This window comes from Malus sylvestris, chromosome 7, assembly GCF_916048215.2.
Source record: "Malus sylvestris chromosome 7, drMalSylv7.2, whole genome shotgun sequence".
Classification (NCBI taxonomy): domain Eukaryota; kingdom Viridiplantae; phylum Streptophyta; class Magnoliopsida; order Rosales; family Rosaceae; genus Malus; species Malus sylvestris.
Genome location: NC_062266.1, coordinates 31,428,469 through 31,447,487, shown reverse-complemented (window position 1 = coordinate 31,447,487; position 19,019 = coordinate 31,428,469). Strand labels below are relative to the sequence as shown.

At 38.0% G+C, this 19,019-nt stretch overlaps 2 protein-coding genes and 1 pseudogene across 6 annotated transcripts; 1 reads left to right on the top strand and 2 right to left on the bottom strand.

Moving 5' to 3' along the window:
- Positions 1-6,173: 6,173 nt before the first annotated feature.
- Positions 6,174-7,164, bottom strand: LOC126628850 (23.6 kDa heat shock protein, mitochondrial-like). Its single transcript, XM_050298710.1, has one exon. The coding sequence runs from the start codon at positions 7,071-7,073 to the stop codon at positions 6,414-6,416; it is 660 nt and encodes a 219-aa protein (XP_050154667.1). The 5' UTR covers positions 7,074-7,164; the 3' UTR covers positions 6,174-6,413.
- Positions 7,165-7,244: 80 nt separating this feature from the next.
- LOC126628851 (conserved oligomeric Golgi complex subunit 7-like) lies at positions 7,245-11,749 on the top strand (annotated as a pseudogene).
- Positions 11,750-12,120: 371 nt separating this feature from the next.
- Positions 12,121-16,403, bottom strand: LOC126628849 (uncharacterized). 5 transcript variants are annotated; one of them, XR_007625614.1, is made up of 9 exons: positions 16,189-16,403; positions 15,883-16,011; positions 15,644-15,683; positions 14,556-14,631; positions 14,269-14,469; positions 13,815-14,024; positions 13,322-13,726; positions 13,171-13,247; positions 12,121-12,539 (listed from the first exon to the last, which is right to left on the bottom strand). XR_007625614.1 is itself a non-coding variant. In XM_050298708.1 (7 exons), the coding sequence occupies exons 1-7, from the start codon at positions 16,229-16,231 to the stop codon at positions 13,391-13,393; spliced, it is 1,035 nt and encodes a 344-aa protein (XP_050154665.1). In that variant the 5' UTR covers positions 16,232-16,403; the 3' UTR covers positions 13,107-13,390. The 5 variants fall into 5 exon arrangements, 1 of the variants encoding a protein (XP_050154665.1); XR_007625613.1 differs by having other exon boundaries at positions 12,121-13,062; positions 13,171-13,229; XR_007625615.1 differs by having other exon boundaries at positions 13,171-13,229.
- Between the last annotated feature and the right edge of the window lie 2,616 nt (positions 16,404-19,019).

Sequence of the window (19,019 nt, the reverse complement as noted above, 5' to 3'; positions counted from 1 at the left end):
TTAATCCCTTAATTATATAAACGACACGTACACACATGCATACGGCAGCAACACATCTATAACAAAAGCAGCTGTTTACGTGTCCCGGACTGGTGCGATAGGTGGCTCATCGAACGAACGACACCGTTATATGCTCTGGGGAAACTGGTTCTTCAACATTTGGCTCCCTCGGCCATGCGAGAAGAGATTTTCTCCGAATCTTTTTCATTGATATCATCGGATTAAATAATTCGAACTTTTGAAATTTCATCCAGCGATTTATCTGTTTTTATTTCTTAAAAATTATAATATTTTTTTACTATTAGATGAAATTTCAAAAAATTGGATCACTTAATTTAATGATCTTGGTAGAAGAAACCCGAAGTTGATATCTTCTCCTGCTATGTATACATGCAAAGACCTAGAAGACTTTTATTGCAAGTCACTGGGCTCTTAAAAGCTTACCCACCTAGCCAGAACGTTATAAACATATTCTTGGTGTTGGTATACTCAACGATGACAGGCTGGATTCCTTACGGGGTTTTCTATTAGACCATGGAGCATGGAATGTACTGGAGTTTTACATTGTCGAATTCGATGGTTTGGTATTGTTGAAATTATTTTAAAAGTATTTTTTTTTAAATATTGGAGCTAAAATTCTGTTTGGTAAATGAAAAAAAAAATATTTTTTGTCAAAATCATGAGCAGAAAGTGAAAGCAGCTCTCCACCTACTTCTGAAAACAGTTTTTTTTTTTTTTTTTCCACAACACAACAGCTCCAAACTAGCTCTTATAGACCGAATAAATGAAGAAAAATTTTGACGTTTCATTGCCCGTACACATCGGATGCACAATAGGATCAAGATGATTTCAGACCATTGAAGTTTGAAAAATATACATGTGAATGTCTTTCGAAGACTCTCCAAATATTTTATATGGATCGCTTTGTAATTGTCAAGTGTCAGGCATATCTCAACATGTTGTATTGACCACTGTTCTAAAAATACCCGCCAAGCGCAGCCTAGGCCCCACCTAGGCGCTAGGCGGCTGGCCACCACCTCGATTAATGCATAGGCGTTTGAAAATTAAGAAATGATGCCTAGACCTGCTGAGGCTGTCTAACCCACCTAACCCGCCCATACTCGCCTAGGCACCAACTAAGTTGCGACTCACTTAGACATAAAATAGATAGCTTTCATTTTGCATTTTATTTTTTTTCAATAAATTGTAAAGACTTGTTGAATACTTAAATGAACACATATTATATGTTTGTTCCCCATGTTTTCATTATGTCAAATACTTTATAATATATATGTCATTCTATTTTGTAGTTTACGATTAAATTATATATATTTAAAGTATAAACATATACTTATTTACATAAAATATAATAGATATACTTAAATTCGTCTAATCCGCCTAGGCACTATACCCTAGCCCACCATCCGATTAGCGCCTAGCGTCTTTTAGAACCTTAGTGTCAACAATACTCCATAATTTCTCTCGATATCACTTATCTAATTGCTTCGTCGTAAGTTGATATCTGTTGACATGTGCGCATCATGATTTGACTGATACCACAAGCTTACCAAGTGTTTGACAAAATGTTTCAGTGAATAAATTGAATTTTTTTTAGCACTTCGCCCTCTGTTTTTATCTAAAAAACTTGAACATTTTAATGTTGGGACCCTTTTAAGGTTCCAGTCCTCGATCATCCACTGTATACATGTCATATTCGAAACATGATAGAATTTTGAGTGGTGCAAATTGAACAAAATGCATCTTGAACATTTTATCTTCCCTTCCTTTTCTTTATGCCTTATTCTTATGGTGGGGTTTAGCTTGATAGATTTAGAGGAATTACTTTGCTTAAAGCAAAGGCTTGTAAAGAAAGAAATTACAGTTATTGATTCCGTGATAATTAGTTATGGTCGTTATTTTATCAAACTAAATATTGAATTTAAGTCGGATATTCAACAATTTTTATAGTATAATACGTAGTGATATACACACATCAATTCAAATTATAGTTTGACATTAATTCTTAAAAGCATTCATTGCATTTTTGCAAAAGTATATTTAAAAAAAATGTTATTCTTACTTAGGAATTCTTTATTAGATTGTAGTTTACATATCCAATATGCAAAAACAAATAAAACAAAGTGAGTGTTCGATTTCATTTTCATTCTTGTCACGTTGATGACTGCATTATAACTTTTTTTATATGAACTGAACTTTTGTCGTGACCTATTAACCCAAAACAAGTAAACTATTTCACAATCTATAGTCACATAATTGTAACTATTTTATCCCCAAAACATTAAAACTAATTAACTTTTGAAGAAATTACCACGAATCGTTCAGTGGTTATATATGAATTTCAAATTCGTATTCTATACAACAAGTTTTAGATTTGATTTTTAACCCTGATCAATCACACAATGGTAATCATAAGAAACTTGAAATGTCTTTATGAAACCTTCCTGACACTCAAAATAATGAACTGTTTTGACGAAATTACCAACTCACCACCTTTAAAAAAACGTAACTTTTGAAGAAGATATAAAGACATATCGCATGACGTCTGTGGCATTTTTCATATCCTCGAGAACGCAACCAATCATTGCCTAAAACGGAGAAAATAAAAACCCTTAGCCGACATTCATCGACCAAGGGCAAATTGGTTAAATTGATTAAAAACCACCACCTCAAACGGATTGGCAAAAGCGTCATTCCAACAAACCCAGTGTCCTACTACAGTACAAATAGAGCTGCACCAAGCGAATCATGAAAAGGAATATTCGCATATCCAAATGGCATTATTCCTAACATGCTGCGTATATACCCTCGCCGAAGTTCCGGGCCAAAGCTTTTTTTTTTTTTTAAATTTTTTTAACAAACAATATTACTTATACTAAAAACATAAAAGTTTCACAAAATTAAATTTGAAGTGTAATTTAGGATTTTTATGCCCCAAAAGAGTTGTCGAATGAAATTTTCAATCTAAAAAATGCTACACTTGTAGATTTAGAGGCTCTCTTCAAAAATTATTTTTATTATAATGATGTATTTTTGTTAATTTTACTTTTCAAAAAATGAAATAATAACAAAGTTCACTCAATGAAAAATATTAATAATAATAAATTAAGATTTGCAAAGTCTGTTGCGAATCAACATTTTTTAGTTTTTACATTGCTATATGTGGGTCAACTTTATATTTAAAGAGTCATATTTAGAGAATCTATCGGAGAGCTTTAAACATAGTTACTTCATGTTACAATTTCACATAATGTATAACAAATAAATTTATGGGTTTGATATCCACACATCTTTTTTTACTTCTTTCACACACACTTTTTTAATTTATGTCATTTGTTTTTTTTTAACTCATTTGATTTGACGGCACCAAATTAAGAGTGTATGTAAGAAGTAAAAAATGATGTACATATAGCACATCCCATAAATTTATTTCTTATTCATATCGAATTAAGCCAACATGTGAAATAGTACATTACATAACTTATGGATGATAATTACATCTTTCAATTTCTTAATCGTAGCTTGAAAATCATCCTTACGTTCTTTCTTTTTTCAAACAATTGATTTTATTAGATTAAATGTTAGATTAACCACTAACAGGATTTAAATCCACCCCGTCATGCAACGATTCAACACATTTTTATCACTGTAATAAATGATCACTTGCCATCCTTATATTTATTTGAATTGGTGATCATTTAGTCACCTATTTATATGAAATAATAAGAAGTGAGTTGGCGTTTGCGGTCATAGTTGTTGCTTCTTTGAGATTGGTTTGGTGTCATTCTGGATCTACATGGATTTGTGGTACAGGAAAAGCTTGTTAATGCAGTTTAGTCAAGATTGGTATTACCTGGGTCTTCTTTGAGCTAAGAGTCAATAAAAAATATGTTACATTCAAGAATTGTAATTATAATTTAGGGACAAGGATTGTTTGCCCTCCCACCTCCGGTGCCCTCCCGTGTCCTTCTTTTTTGTGTGTGTGGTCACATTAAGTCACGTTAATATTTTATATTAATTTTTTATAGAGATAATAAGACAAAAATGAATAGTAATATAAACTGTTAACGTGGCTTAACCGTGACCACACAAACAAAAAAGCATGGGAGGGCATGGGAGGACATCGAAAATAGGAGGGCAGACAATCCTTGTCTATAATTTAGTGGATGAAAGAATTATCTTAAAAGCTATTCCACGTCGGCAGCAAAGGTGCAGATGTGATGGCCAAGTCGATGGTTAGTGGATGGCGTTTGAGCCGCTAAAAAACTCCGCACTCTTTTGGCGACACGCGACGCGTCGCGATTGGCCCCTACTGGAACGCTCGTCTGCTTCAGAATGCATTCTTAATACGACATTCGAGGGGAACGCACATCGAAGTTTCGTTTTTTTGTATCGACGTTTCGAAAGTGTTTCGGATCGGGTTAATCCGGGGCCCAGCTATTCTAGGCGGCGGCCCACTGCTCTTTCGCAGTCTTCTTTTGTTAGCAATTTCTGTTCACAAATTATTATTTTTTTGTTTCTTCTTAATTTTGGGGAATTATTGTGTGTTATTATTGGTGTTGTGTTGGACAATGAGGGGAACATTTAACTTTGGTTCATAAATGTTATTTATGTACGTACCGACGCAGAAGAGTTGCGTAATAATTTTAGAGAAATTTCTTGAAATAGCATATGAATTTAGTGATTTATCATATCAAGTTTTTAAAATCATTAATTTGTCAATTTATTCAATTTTTTTTATTTTTTTTCATCTAAAATAAGTCATGTGGACTTGTGATCAGTGTTATTTCGGACTTTTAACCTCTTATTCACAAGTTCTTTGCTTCTCATGAGTACAAATCCTTAAATTTTGGCTAGTTAAATATATGTCTTGTTCGTTTGAAAAACTTATAGTGAACTACTAAAAAAATATATATTAGACTCACAAACATGAAGTTGTTAATTGCAAGCTTTGAAAATTCAACATGGTCAATCATGTCCAAAAAAAAAATAATGTCCATAAAGAATGCGGCCAATCATTGTTCAAAATCGAATGTAAGAAACGAGAAAAATTTGCTTAAATTTCACAACATTTTTTTCTTCCCAAAAATTATAGATTGGAGGGTCCCCAGTGACTATTTTTTTTTTTAGAAAACTAATGAAAATGACAAAATAAAGGATAAAATGAATAGTACCTGGATTGACTTTTTAGTGTAAAAATTGTTGGGTCTCGAAACACCTTCGTCTAGTTGTTACTGCAACTTTTTGTTAGGGTGGTTTAACTTATTTTGTGATGTGGGTCATCCGTAATACATAGATTTGGATCACTTGCCCCTTATATGATGCATATTAGCAGGATCAAGCCCATAGCGTTTTAAAAAAAGCCCAATCCAACAGAAGTCATGTTGTAGACGTGCTGGGCCGATATGGTAGAAAAAGACAATGCATTGTCGTATTTGTCTGATCAGATTCCCAAGCCTAAGACATTTTACAAATTCATGATTCGTTCCCACTTCCGTTTGAAATTTCTTTAATACGATTAATATTTTCATGAGATTAGAAAATGAAAGATATGAAAAAGGAGAATGAAGTCTGAATTTATCTTTCGTCAGAGATCAATTTAGTGGTAAAAGACGGATTACAAGATTTTCTTAAAATTAAAAATTAGAGATTTTGAGCTCGAAACACACTATTAGTGTGGAAGTCAGACTTGTGATCAGAAAATGTTGAAATGCCTCTGTAAATCATTTCGACCTCTGAAAAGAGTGAATATGTGAGACTCCAATAAAAAATAGTAAAATTTAAACATGTGAAATTACATTATTGCTTTTTTTCTTTTTGTATGATAGAAGACTAATATTTTAGTTAACAAAAAAAGTTTCATTAATTAATAAAGATTATCATCTTTGACCCAAAAAAGAGAGATTTTCAGTCGGTTTTGAAATTGCAACCTCCACACACACAGCATGACCATTTCTTCAATGTCGAAATGTTTCGTAAATGAATGGTATCGGAAATAATTTTTTAAAGTAAAAATGTCGAAATGATTCGTTAAAAATTATATTTGTAAATATTATCCAAATTAAGAATTCTTTCCCTTTTTTTTTTAATTAATTGAGTTGCATTATTTCATTAAGAAATTTCGAAACTCAGATTTTGAACAGTGGAATACGAAATTTGCAAAGCACAGTCCATCAATCATTTCATCACAAAAACAGTCGAACCAGTTTTTTGAGATGCGAAATTCGTACAACATTTCTTCACTTTCATCACAAAAGCGACATGGAAAATGGAAAACGGAAATTAAAATTCAAGGCCTCGGTCAGATTAACAAAAACACCATTAGAGCTCAAACTATTCTCAGCAGTCAGCGATTCCTATTCACAAAAAACTCCGGCGAGACCAGTACGGCACCACTACTCGACCTTCACGTGGAGGACGTCGGCCCTCTCCTCTTCCTTCAACTTCGGAACAACCACCTTCAGCACGCCGTTCTTCATCTCCGCCTTGATGCTGTCGGTCTTGAACATCTTCTCCGGCAGCCCGATCCCGGTGTTGTACCTCCGCGGCGGCGCCTCTTCCTCTCCGACGTTGTCTTCTTTCCCGCCTTCTCCCTTGATGCTCAGAACGTTGTTGTGCTCCACCGAGACCTTCACGTCCTCCTTCCCGAGCCCAGGCATGTCGAATCGGAGATGCAGAGCGGCCTCCGTCTCCCGAGCACCCCAGCCTAGGCGAAGCCCCGCCTCTCCGACGCCACGTGTCGCCGAGTGGATGGGATTCTCCGAGATCTGGTCCATCAGGTTCAGCACGTGGCTCAGGTTGGGGCTCGGCGAGAACGGAACGAACACATCTGAGAAGAAATCGTGGCCTCGACGAGAGAAATGGCGGCCGGAGCGGCGGTCGAAGTTGAGGTCGGTTTCATTGTTGTCATCGTCGGAGCTGCGGAGAGCGTTGGTGTTGAAGAGCTTGGAAGCGGGGGAGCGGGTGATGGCGAGTGGGCGGATAGTGGAGATGGCGAAGGACTTGGGGAAGCGGTTCGCGGAGAGGAGGCGGCGGAGGGCAAGTGAGGAAGCCATTGATGACGATTGCAAGGTTTTACGCTTGGGGAGCAAGGAAATTGGCTGGGTGACTGTAGACTGGTAACGTGGCTTATTGGGATTGGAGGTGGTATTTGTACCGGTGAATGGAACAGTGTGGAAGGATCCAATCAGAAGTTTCTGGAAGCACCCGAGAGATATTTTATTGTCTTGGGCCTTGAGTTGGGCTCTGAGGCCGAATTGTTTGGGCTTATTATACCCATTCTGTTTCCGGAATATAGTAGGGCAAAGTTGACATTACATATTTATCCTTATTCACGAATTGACCCCAAAATTCTGGTGTCGTAATGGAAAGTATTGCCAATTTGCCAATTGGTCCTTCTTCTTCTTCTTTCTTCCTCATCGAAAGATTCATATCAGTAGAGAAGTAACACCCGAAGCTCGAAACTCGGCAGCTGGCAATTCGGAAACCGAGTCGTAAAAGCGAGTCGACCCGTCCAATTTGTAACCGAGTCAGTGAGCGCGGGAAGCAATGATGCTGGATTTGGGTCCGTTCTCGGACCGGAACTTCGACCCGAGGAAGTGGGTGAACTCGGCGTGTCAGACCCGGCACACGCAGGATTCGGTGGACAAGCACATGGTGGATCTCGAGATGAAGCTCCAGATGGTCTCGGAGGAGATCGTAGCTTCGCTCGAGGAGCAGAGCGCCTCCGCCCTCCTCCGCGTCCCGCGTGCCACACGTGATGTCGTCCGCCTCCGTGACGACGCCGTATCCTCCATTCTCGACAAGCTCAAGAAGGTAGGTTATCGTTACCAGCCTCCTCTGTGTGTTATGCTCTGTTTGGTTGCTGCGAAAATGTGGGAAAGTTGTATTGGGATTTATTTGGGAATTGAACAATCAATCAATAACGTGCATTGTGCAGGCAGAGGGATCCTCAGCTGAATCCATATCGGCGCTTGCAAAAGTCGATATTGTGAAGCAGAGAATGGAAGCTGCGTACGAGACATTGCAGGATGCTGCTGGGTTAACTCAGCTGAGTGCGACGGTGGAGGATGTGTTTGCAAGCGGTGATCTGCCTCGCGCGGCTGAAACTTTAGCCAACATGAGGCATTGCTTGTCTGCTGTTGGGAAGGTAATGGAAGCTGCATATTATGCATTTAAAGATTTGCATTTTTGTAGTTGATTCAGTACCATATAGTACCATTTTCGTATATATTTGGTCTAGATGAAAACATATTTCTGACCATGATTTTAGGTTGCTGAATTTGCTAATGTGAGGAAGCAACTTGAGGTCTTAGAGGATAGGCTTGATTCAATGGTGCAACCACGGCTAACTGATGCAATATCCAATCGCAAGGTCACATTTTCATAACTTTTTTCTTGATGAATTGCTCCCTTTCTATTAGATTCCGACGACACTTTTTAGTGGCTAGACTCTAGATGAAAATGGCGATTGATACATCTTTGCAGGTCGAAATTGCCCAAGATTTGCGTGGGATTCTCATTCGGATTTGGGAGGTTCAAGTCCATGGAGTTGCATTATACAGAAGTTCACCTAAAGCCCATAAAGCAGCTATGGGAAGATTTTGACGCAAAACAACCACCGCCTAGTAAACTTGCAACTGACAAGTCTTGATTTGAAAGGCCATCCGCTATTAACGAGTCTCAGTCAACCGCTCCCACAATTCTATTTTCCACTTGGCTCCCAAATTTCTACGATGAGTTGCTACTCTATCTTGAACAAGAATGGAAGTGGTACTTTCTCACTCTTTGATTCCCCGATTTTTAGGTTCTAAGATTTTTTGTGTTGTATCCTTATTTGTATGTGTTACATTCACCTCTCCCAGACCCTGCGTAAAGCGGGAGCCTTGTGCACTGGGTACGACCTTTTTTATCCTTATTTGTATGTGTTATTATGAGATATTGCATGCTTTTCTGTAAACTGTCTTTTACGTATGTTCTTTACCTGGTTCTACGACACAAAATGGGGACACAACATACTTTCGAGGCTTCTGCATGTTCATGTTCACTGTTACGATCTTTCATTATGTTAATGAAATTTGAATCTATATCCTTCTAAAGGTCGTACCCAGTGCACAAGGCTCCCGCTTTACGCAGGGTCTGGGAGATGTTAATGAAATTTGAATCTATATCCTTCTAAAGAAGAAAAAACAAATATTCAGGATAGGTTTAGGAAGTTAGAGAATTCTATTTCTAAGTCATGGAATATCAAACTTAGCTTCAACTGTTGTGTATAGGTGCATGGTTGCCTTTCCTGAAGATTATAAGTCTCTTGTGCCAAAACTGCTTGTTGAGACGATGGTAGCTGTTGGGGCAAGTTTTGTTTCCTGTATCAACCTTGCGACCGGAGATTTTGTTCCTGAAACAAAATCATTGGCAAAAGGTTGGATGTGAATTTATGTTCTGTTAATATTAGATGATGTTTTAAATGACTGAGACTTGTTCTATTTTACCATCATTTCTTCTCTTAAAACTTGTACTTATCCCAATGATACATTGCTACCCTTGAGAGGGTTGGTATTCTGATGCCATCTGCCGGATGGATATTTTTGGAATTGCGATAGCAATTCCGCCCATTTCATCGAGATAAACAAGACTTATTCTATCATAACTCGTTCCGACCATATATATAGTCTTTTTAGTCCCATCTTTCACACCATTCACCAATTTGATATTTTTTTTTTCTGATGATTAATTCTTGATTAGCATATCTCAAATTACTTATTTCAAAACTTCAGGTATATTAGATATTCTTTCTGGTGACATGCCAAAGGGTATCAAGATCCAGACGAAGCATCTGGAGGCTTTGATTGAGTTACACAATATGACCCAGACCTTTGCAAGGAACATTCAGCATTTGTTTTCGGAATCTGATCTACATGTTTTAATGGATACTCTAAAGGCAGTCTATCTTCCATATGAATCATTTAAACAAAGGTAAGAAAGATCAGGGTTTGAATTGTCATCCAGGCCTGGTTTTCTTTTCGTGCTTGCATTTGATTCAGTTCGGAGCGACACTTGATTTCCTTCTTTTTTTGCGTTTTTTCTACTGGTTGATTGATGACGAAACATGTGGTCTAGGTATGGACAGATGGACCGTGCTATACTTTCTGCCGAGATTGCTGGAGTGGATCTAAGAGGAGCTGTTACTCGTGGCGTGGGAGCTCAAGGAATTGAACTTAGTGAAGCAGTTTGCAGAATGGAGGAATCGATTCCCCAAGTTATTGTACTTCTTGAAGCAGCTGTTGAAAGATGCATCAGCTTCACTGGAGGTTCTGAGGCAGATGAGCTAATTCTAGCAATTGATGACATAATGTTACAGTATATTTCTACCTTGCAAGAAACCCTGAAATCGTTAAGAGTTGTCTGTGGAGTGGATCATGGTGGTGACACTGTTGGTTCAAAGAAGGAGATTGGGTTGGATAAGAAGGACATCCAAAGCGCGCGAAAGGTTGATTCGATTTCAAATGAGGAGGAGGTCCATCGTGCAAGGTGCTTTACAAATTCTCACGGTTGCAGATTGTCTAACTAGCAGGTCCTCTGTATTTGAAGCTTCCTTGAGAGCTACTCTTTGCGAGATTGAGCACTACGCTCTCAGTTTCCGTGTTTGGTTCAAGTGTGGACCAAAACCCATCTCATCTCGCTAGTGATGATGGAAATGGTTTCCCATCTTTGGGTGGAAGGGCTGCCCTGGATGTGGCGGCTGTGCAGCCCATAGATGTTCCTGAGAAGGCTCGAAAACTCTTTAACCTTTCAAGTCAGGTATGTTTAGATTAATGTTTCAGCCTTGCTGTTCCCTCTTCCATATTTGGGGGGGTTGAAATATAAAATTGACACCACCCTTTGGTGCGATGCAGTCTAAAGATCCTCGGTGTCATGCACTTCCCCTCGCATCTCAGAGAGTTGCAGCATTTGCTGACACAGTTAATGAACTTGTATACGATGTTCTCATCTCTAAAGTACGGCAATGCTTCAGCGATGTTTCTCGATTACCAATATGGTCCTCGGTTGAAGAACAAAGTGCCTATAATCTCCCAACCTTCAGCGCATACCCTCAGGCCTATGTGACTAGCATCGGTGAATATCTTCTTACTTTACCTCAGCAGTTAGAGCCACTTGCGGAGGGCATTTCAAACAGCGACACCAACAATGACGAAGCCCAGATTTTTGCAACAGAATGGATGTTCAAGGGACCGACTTACATCTGCAATATTTTGTACCAACTTCGTTGAATTGCATCAAAATTGATGATTCGACGACACTCTTCCTTTTTGACGATGCTATGTTTCTGTAATGAAGGTTGCGGAGGGTGCCACCGCTCATTACACGGAGCAACTGCGACGGATTCAGTACATCACGGATCGTGCAGCGCAGCAGCTATCTGTTGACATAGAGTATCTGAGTAATGTGCTATCTGCCTTATCAATGCCAATTCCGCCCGTCCTTGCGACATTCCACACCTGTCTTTCTACCTCAAGAGATCAGCTCAAGGACCTTGTGAAGTCGGACGCAGGAAATCTCGACCTTCCAACCGCAAACCTTGTATGTAAGATGCGGCGTTTGAGTCTTTAAAAGATGTGCAACACATCCTTGAATGGTTTTTTTTAATCCAAAATGGTCCTGAGATTTGCATAACTCCTCATTTTGATCCTTGAAATTTGAAATCAATAGAATTGGTCTCTTAGTTTATCCATCATCAGTCATTTTGATCATTTCTTGAAAAATCCCCATTAAATAAGAATAGAATGACCAAAATACCCTTAATTTTGATCATATCATTTTGTTCCATTGTAAATTAAATTGAGGATATATTTGTCATTTTGATCCTTATTCAACATAATTTTGCATTGAATGATCAAAATGATTGATGATAGACAATCACAGAGACCACTCCTATTGATTTCAAATTTCAAGGACCAAAGTGATGTGTTATGCAAATCTTATGAACCATTTTGGCTAAAAGGCCTTCTTGAGTTTTATACAAAAGGTCAGGTGGCTTTTGTGTTTGAATTAGCCGCGTCACGATTAAGCCATATCAACATATCACAATTTAGGAAGAAAAAATAAAGAAGGAATTCTAATATGTGCTCCACAATAAATTCAACAGTGAAGAATAGTGTGTCAAAAGTGATACAAAACATATTCAATTACGACTCATAAATCAATCATTTCAGTTCCATTTGGTAACTCGATTTAAAGCAACTAGTTCAGCAGCATAAATAGGGACGCCTCCACAAACCATTGCTAAGCCATGACAGATATTTGACCCAACCTAATCATCATGGTTCTCTTCCTGCAAAACTTTAAAAGAAATGCACTAATCTGCAGAATATGATTTGGCAGTTACCTCCATTCGCCGATAACGGCAAATCTTATACAGCAACCCAGTGTGGTGAAGCAGATGCCCGTGCCCCGTTGAAACAATACACGGCTTCTCAGGGACCGAATTGTGATCAAGACAGAAATTTGAACTCCAAATCTACCTATTCACATGATAATGTAATCTTTACAGATTAACTTCACTTCTATGACTGGTCTGTCATTATTCTCTCACCGAAAGGAATGCTTGCACCGATCTAACCATTAAAGTTCGATAAGCTAAAGGGGGAATGAAGAGGAGAGGAGAGGAGAGGGCAGACAAATGAGAGCCATTTGAAAAATCATTAAAGGGTGATGCCAGACCAACTATTTCTAGAATGCATGGAGAGTGACCTAAATACCTCAAGAAGAATGAACATGTAGCACACAATCCGCGCATTTCACGATTGGTTTCTTCGGATCCCCATCCCAGTTAAACAAGCAGCACTAGAAACAGAGCGGTTAAAACTGAAAACCAGATGCATGAGGACTGAAAAGAAAGGGAAAAGTGTGCCTATGGAAAGAAGGAAATATTGTATGGGTTGGTGCTGGTAAATAGACGATAAACGTGTTACCTCAAAAGTGATTAAAAAACCATCATGTCGCCAACTGCGGTGTCAATCATGCACACATTTTCGGGCCTGATGTCTTACATATGTGTAAGCACAGAAGTTTCACACAGAAAAAGGAAATTTGCCTCATCCCAAGTCTAAATTGAAATGTAAAAATGAGATACAATAATAAAATTATACCTACCTCAACCATTTTCTCCGCTAATAATACTGATGAATGGGAGATGGTAGTCTCAACAAAAGCTGTGAGATAGGAAAAAGCTTCACCCATGATGAAAATTCAGGTAAGACTCCAAATGCACGTGTTTATAAAACCTTAGAGATATGGAAACTACCTCATTAAATTTCAAAGCTCAGACATCACCCTACACAATTCATTAATACGGGTGAACTGGACTTCTAGGTCACCTCCTGTGACTGTGCCTAACAGGGGAACGTGACCTGCTTCGATCATGGTACCTATCCCTGCCTCCATCTCTTCCATTCCTGGACCTCCTGTCCACCCCTCTCCCTCCATCCCTACTACTTCTGCCATTCCACTCCCTCGACCTTTCACGATCCAAGTCTCGTTCTCGATATCTGTCCCGCTCCCTGTCACGATCTCTATCACGGTACCTGTCCCTATCACTTGAATTACTTCTCCTTCTATTCTCCTCTTCCTTCTCCCTCTGTTTCCTCCGTTCTTCTGCCTCTTTCTCCCTCGCTAACCTTTCTTCTTCCCTTGCCTTCTCCTTGGATTCCTGAAAAATAAAGTCCACATTTTTCAGTCCCTGAGAAGAAATCATGTTTTTCCTTAACTTTAATACTTCAATATTCAAAAGAGGTCACCTTGAACTCAGCGATAAAATCACGAACCATGCCATAACCAATATGCTGCTTCCCCGTAACATGAGACTGAGTTCTCTCTACAGCATCATTGGCCACTAGAAATGAACCACAGATCTCACAAAGTGCCATTTTTTTCTCCTGTGCCAGCATCAACACTTTATCATTCTGGGGCTGAGCCAATGCTGTCTTCTCAGAATTGAGCATATCCACCTTCCAAAAGAAAGGATAAACAAATAAAGTAGTCAAATTTCATGTAGCAGTATATTTCACGGTAATAATTAAAAATCCTCAACTGCATATAACATGAAATCTTTGTATGATAAGGAATCTATCAAAGGAATGCACAATAATAAAACATGGGTGGTGCGGTGTGTAGACTTCCTGGAAAAATCCTCTGTGATACAAGAAACTAGAGGAATTTCAATAGAAATTTCTCGGAAAATAACAGCAGCACCTTTCTCATCAGTGCTTCAGCTTCATCCACCTTTCCAGCTTCACCTAGAGCCTCTGCTTGTTCCAGTAAGTTCTTTATCTTTTCCTCCAGAACAGAGAGCTGTTCGGACTTTTCAGCTGACAGTGGAGGTGCTGGTGCAGGTTCCACCTCCTGAGCAAGGCGTTCTCGCCCACGCTTTACTCTTCTATCTAAATCCATCACCTGCAATGCAAATTATAATAAGATAAAGAAATATAGGTGAAAACCCATACATCACAAAGAGAAATGAGGACATGTTCAAGACATACCAACTTCTCACAAAAGTGAGCAAGTTCAGCTTCAAACTTGGGCACATAAGCATCATGCCGCGGGGACTCTTCAAAACTAAAATAAAAAACATAAAGAATTTAAACTGGACCAATATAAAATAATCACAACTTTGGAACAGGAAACAATAGAAATATTAAAACAAAAGCAAAAACCAGCGTGTTTTGAGCTGGAGAACAAAACCAGAAGAGTGAAACAAAAAAGATTGATATGGAAAAATTTTGGTTTGGTCTCGTGCACTGAATTGTGATATCAAAACTATACTATGCCCGGGTACTTATGAAAAGGGAGAGCGTACTAAGTGACCTCTGGTCATCACCCAAGATCAAAAATAAAACTTCGTGTTTTTCAAACCCTTCTAGATACTCATAAACATTAATGTAGCAATTATATATCATCTCCCTGATAATTAGTCCAATATATATCAACAATACATAGGTAAGAAAAATTAAATATTTAATCTGCAAAAGGGCAATAACCTAGAATCCAAGCCCTGCTGAATACAAAAGAGAGTAGACCATGCATATTTATCTGGAAAAACAAATTATTGATAAACAATTCATGCAGCAGACATTTTCTTGGATGTCTCATGCAGCAGAGCATCACTAAATGAATATTTTACTCTATATTATGAGCAACCATTTAGCTACTGCTGACATGGAATTGATAAACGATTCTTCCCTTCTCGGAAAGATCTGTTCAAAATGCTTAAGTAAGTTACCTCAAAAAAGAAAAACCCAGCTACCGCTTAGAATACCCTGTAAGGCATGTCAAAGTTTCATCCTACACCCTACACCACACATAGGAAGCAGCTAACTTATTTGTAGGAAGACAAGAGAAACAACATTCTTACAACAGAAGCATGCAAATGATAAAAAAGTCTTAAGGGTTAAGCAAGCTACACTTTTTAAAAAATCATGTCGGTCTTTCAATACAATTCATGACAAAACAATTCACAAACAAGCACAAAGGAACCTCTGTTGAATGCATTCAGAAACTCCATAAATAGCAGAATATGAAAACACCATATAGCATTGCCAAAATAAAAAACTCTATAAGACGTTATCACCTTTCTTTCAACTTTGGGTCATGTAGTTTAGGGCAAGGTCCTGATACAAAAACCAAACATTTAGTCAGTGAAACCGTGCACCCCACAAAATTAAATTCAAGTACATGATTTGAAAACTGAAAATCCTAACATGATCAAAGCATTTGATCTTATTCCTCCGCAAAAAAAAAAAAAAAAAAAAAAAAAAAAAAACAGTGTTAAACAAGTGAGCATCAATACGAATTCCAATCGCAACTCACCTAGATCGCTTCGAGTGTTAACGAAGAGATCGTGGGGACAAAATCGAACCATATAGGCTCCACAAACCTCCTTATCATCCCAAGTAATTTCCTTGTACCCCCTTCTCTCCTCCTCCGTCAAATTACGAGCTGGAATTCACCACAAATCAGTATTTTATCAAATTAAAACTAATTCAAACCAAAAACAACCAAGCAAAACATCAAATAAATTAAAACCCATTTCTTTTCTAAACAAATCCAAATTCGCCCAATAACAATTAACAATTATCGTTTCCAAACAGAGCGTCGATCAATTAGGGTTTATACCTGAGCCCATAAGTTCGTCCAGCAGAGCTCTCTGAGCATCCATGGCTGTGTCAAGTGATTATCGGAATTGAGAGAGATGAAAATCAGAAGGGCTTGTAGCAGAGGAATCAGTGAGGATTGAGCAGCGGAATAGGTGTCAATGGCTTCTAGGGTTTTGTTCTCCAAGGACCAGAATCAGAGAGAGACGTTCGAGAAGAAGAGAGAAGGGGCGAGCTGGGCCTGGTGTTGTTTTTATACGTGTGCGAATTCTCTTGGTCACTGGATTTAATTTAATTTATTTTAAAAAAAAACAAATATACAATAATTATATTAAATTCATTTAAATTAAAAAAAAATGTGGTTGAGCACACTGCAATTAGTTTTCCCGTATAAACTAAGAAATTATAATAATTTAATTCGAATTCGTTTTTACGATTTAATATTTCTCAATTATATATGAAGATACAATACGATTAAATTGTAGTACTAAGGGGGTGTAGTCAAACTTGGATTTGAGAGGATTTTAATAGATTTTGATACATGATGGATTTCATTGGATTATATAGACTTCTACAAAATCCTATAAATTTTGGAATATTTGAGAAAATTCGTATAACAGATTTATATAGATTTTGAAAGATTTTGTAGCGTTGAATCTTAACCATCAAATAAATCAAATGGTGATAAATGTATCTAGGTCATAAATCTAATCAAATAAAATTGTTCATGCTCTGGAGTTGCATCCCTTGGAGTCGAAAAAAGAAGTCAAGATTATGACATAAACCCAACTCCTCAAGGAAACCCAGTGCACCCATTTCCAATCCTACTTCCTCCCTCACTTTATTCTTATCCCTTTCGTTGTCACCTTATTTATTCTTAATATTTATTAATGAAACGAATTCATTCATGGTACCAAAAAAAAAAACAACCAAGCATAAATAAGCAGACATGCTCTCAACACATGAACCCATGCCGCACAAATAGCAGCAATTAGCAGGAGGGCCCATCAGCAACGGAAGCAGACATGAAGAAAGATTGCGACCCAACAACAAAAAATTGAAGAAGAAATCGCATAAAATCTTTTAAAATCCTTTAAAATCCAAAATTGACTATACTCCCCTAAATGACCACACTATGATTAGTTAATTTTGCTAAACTCAAGCCCATCGCAGTCACGAGTATTTTAGTGCACTTACCCGATCACAGTAAAGATTCTTGTTCAATCAAGCAACAATAGTAAACTCTTTCGCGTAAACGCAAGTTAAGTTTCAGTCTCATGTAAATTTTATAAGTGTAAGAGAAGTAATAACTAATATAATCAATATATGAAGCAATTAAGCTGCATTGCAATCAACTTATCCCAAATAACTCTTCTTCTTTTTTTGGCTAACTATCCCAAATAACTCTTTTGTTTTTATTTAATTGAGCGACGATGCAATTTTAATTTCAATAAAGGAGGGGTAAAATGTCTCTTTAGGAGAGGCGTTATGAGAAAAATTGCTCATTTTCTGATATGAACAATCAAAGATGGAGGTCTCTCCACCCAAGTATAATCGCTCATCTCCGAATTCTTGGAAGAAGCAATCAGCAATCATGTTGGTTGATCTAGGCACCCAGAACCAAAGACACGTCTGGAAAAAGTCCTTCACACACATAATTTTGGACTTGGATTGTCTGCCCTCTCATTTCAGTGCCCTCCTCGTGCTCTCCTGTTTATGTGGTCACGGTTAAACTACGTCAATATTTTATATTACTATTTCTTTTTGTTTTATTATTTTTATAAAAAAATAATATAAAATGTTGATGTAGCTTAACCATGACTACACAAAACAAGAAGGCACGGAAAGAGCATCGAAATGGGAGGGCAGACAATCCAGGTCCCATAATTTTCCTTAAAACTGGAACCGTGTCCCATCTGCCTTTGAAAGGGGAATTACTTAAGTTTAAAATTACTTTCTTCGAATCCGATTGCCCTTTCATTTATTGTAAAATTGACTAAATCGTCGAGACTAAATGGCCGACTCACAACAATATCCAGTGTCAAGGTTCCAAGACATGCTGATGCCATGCATCAGTGACCTTTATTAATTAAATATAAAATTTTTTTTTTTTAAATTACTAGGCAAGTTCCAGACATCTCCCATTTGCTATTGTCAAATTAGATATCTGAAATGCTCTCTCTCCTCTCTCTTCTCTCCTCTCTCCTCTCTCTACTACTATTTCTCTCTCCTCTCTCATTTGCCTTTTTCAAATTAGATAGAGCCTGAAATTATCTATCCTCTCCCATTTGCTTTTTTCAAATTAGATAGTCTGAAATGCTCTCTCCACTCCCATTTCTCTCTCCACCTCTCTCTCCACCGCCATTTCTCTCTCTCTCTCTCCACTCCCATTTGCTTTTTTCAAATTAGTAGGTAAGTTCTCCTCTCTCTCCTCTCTCCTCTCTCCTCTCTCCTCTCTCCAATACCTCCCGATTCTCCCATTTCTCTGTCCTCTCTCAATATCTCCAAGACATCTCTCTGTCCTCTCTCCTCTCTCCTCTCTCCTCTCTCTACTCTCTACTCTCTCTCTCTCTCTCTCTCCACTCCCATTTGCTTTTTTCAAATTAGTAGGTAAGTTCTCCTCTCTCTCCTCTCTCCAATACATCTCCCGATTCTCCCATTTCTCTCTCCTCTCTCTATATCTCCAAGACATCTCTCTGTCCTCTCTCCTCTCTCCTCTCTCCTCTACCATTTCTTTTCTCTACTACCATTCTCTCTACCACGACATCTGCCATTTCTCTCTCTTTGCCTGTCTATATATCTGCATGCAAACCATTTCCTGAGCATTCAAATACCACTTCCATTCAAACCATC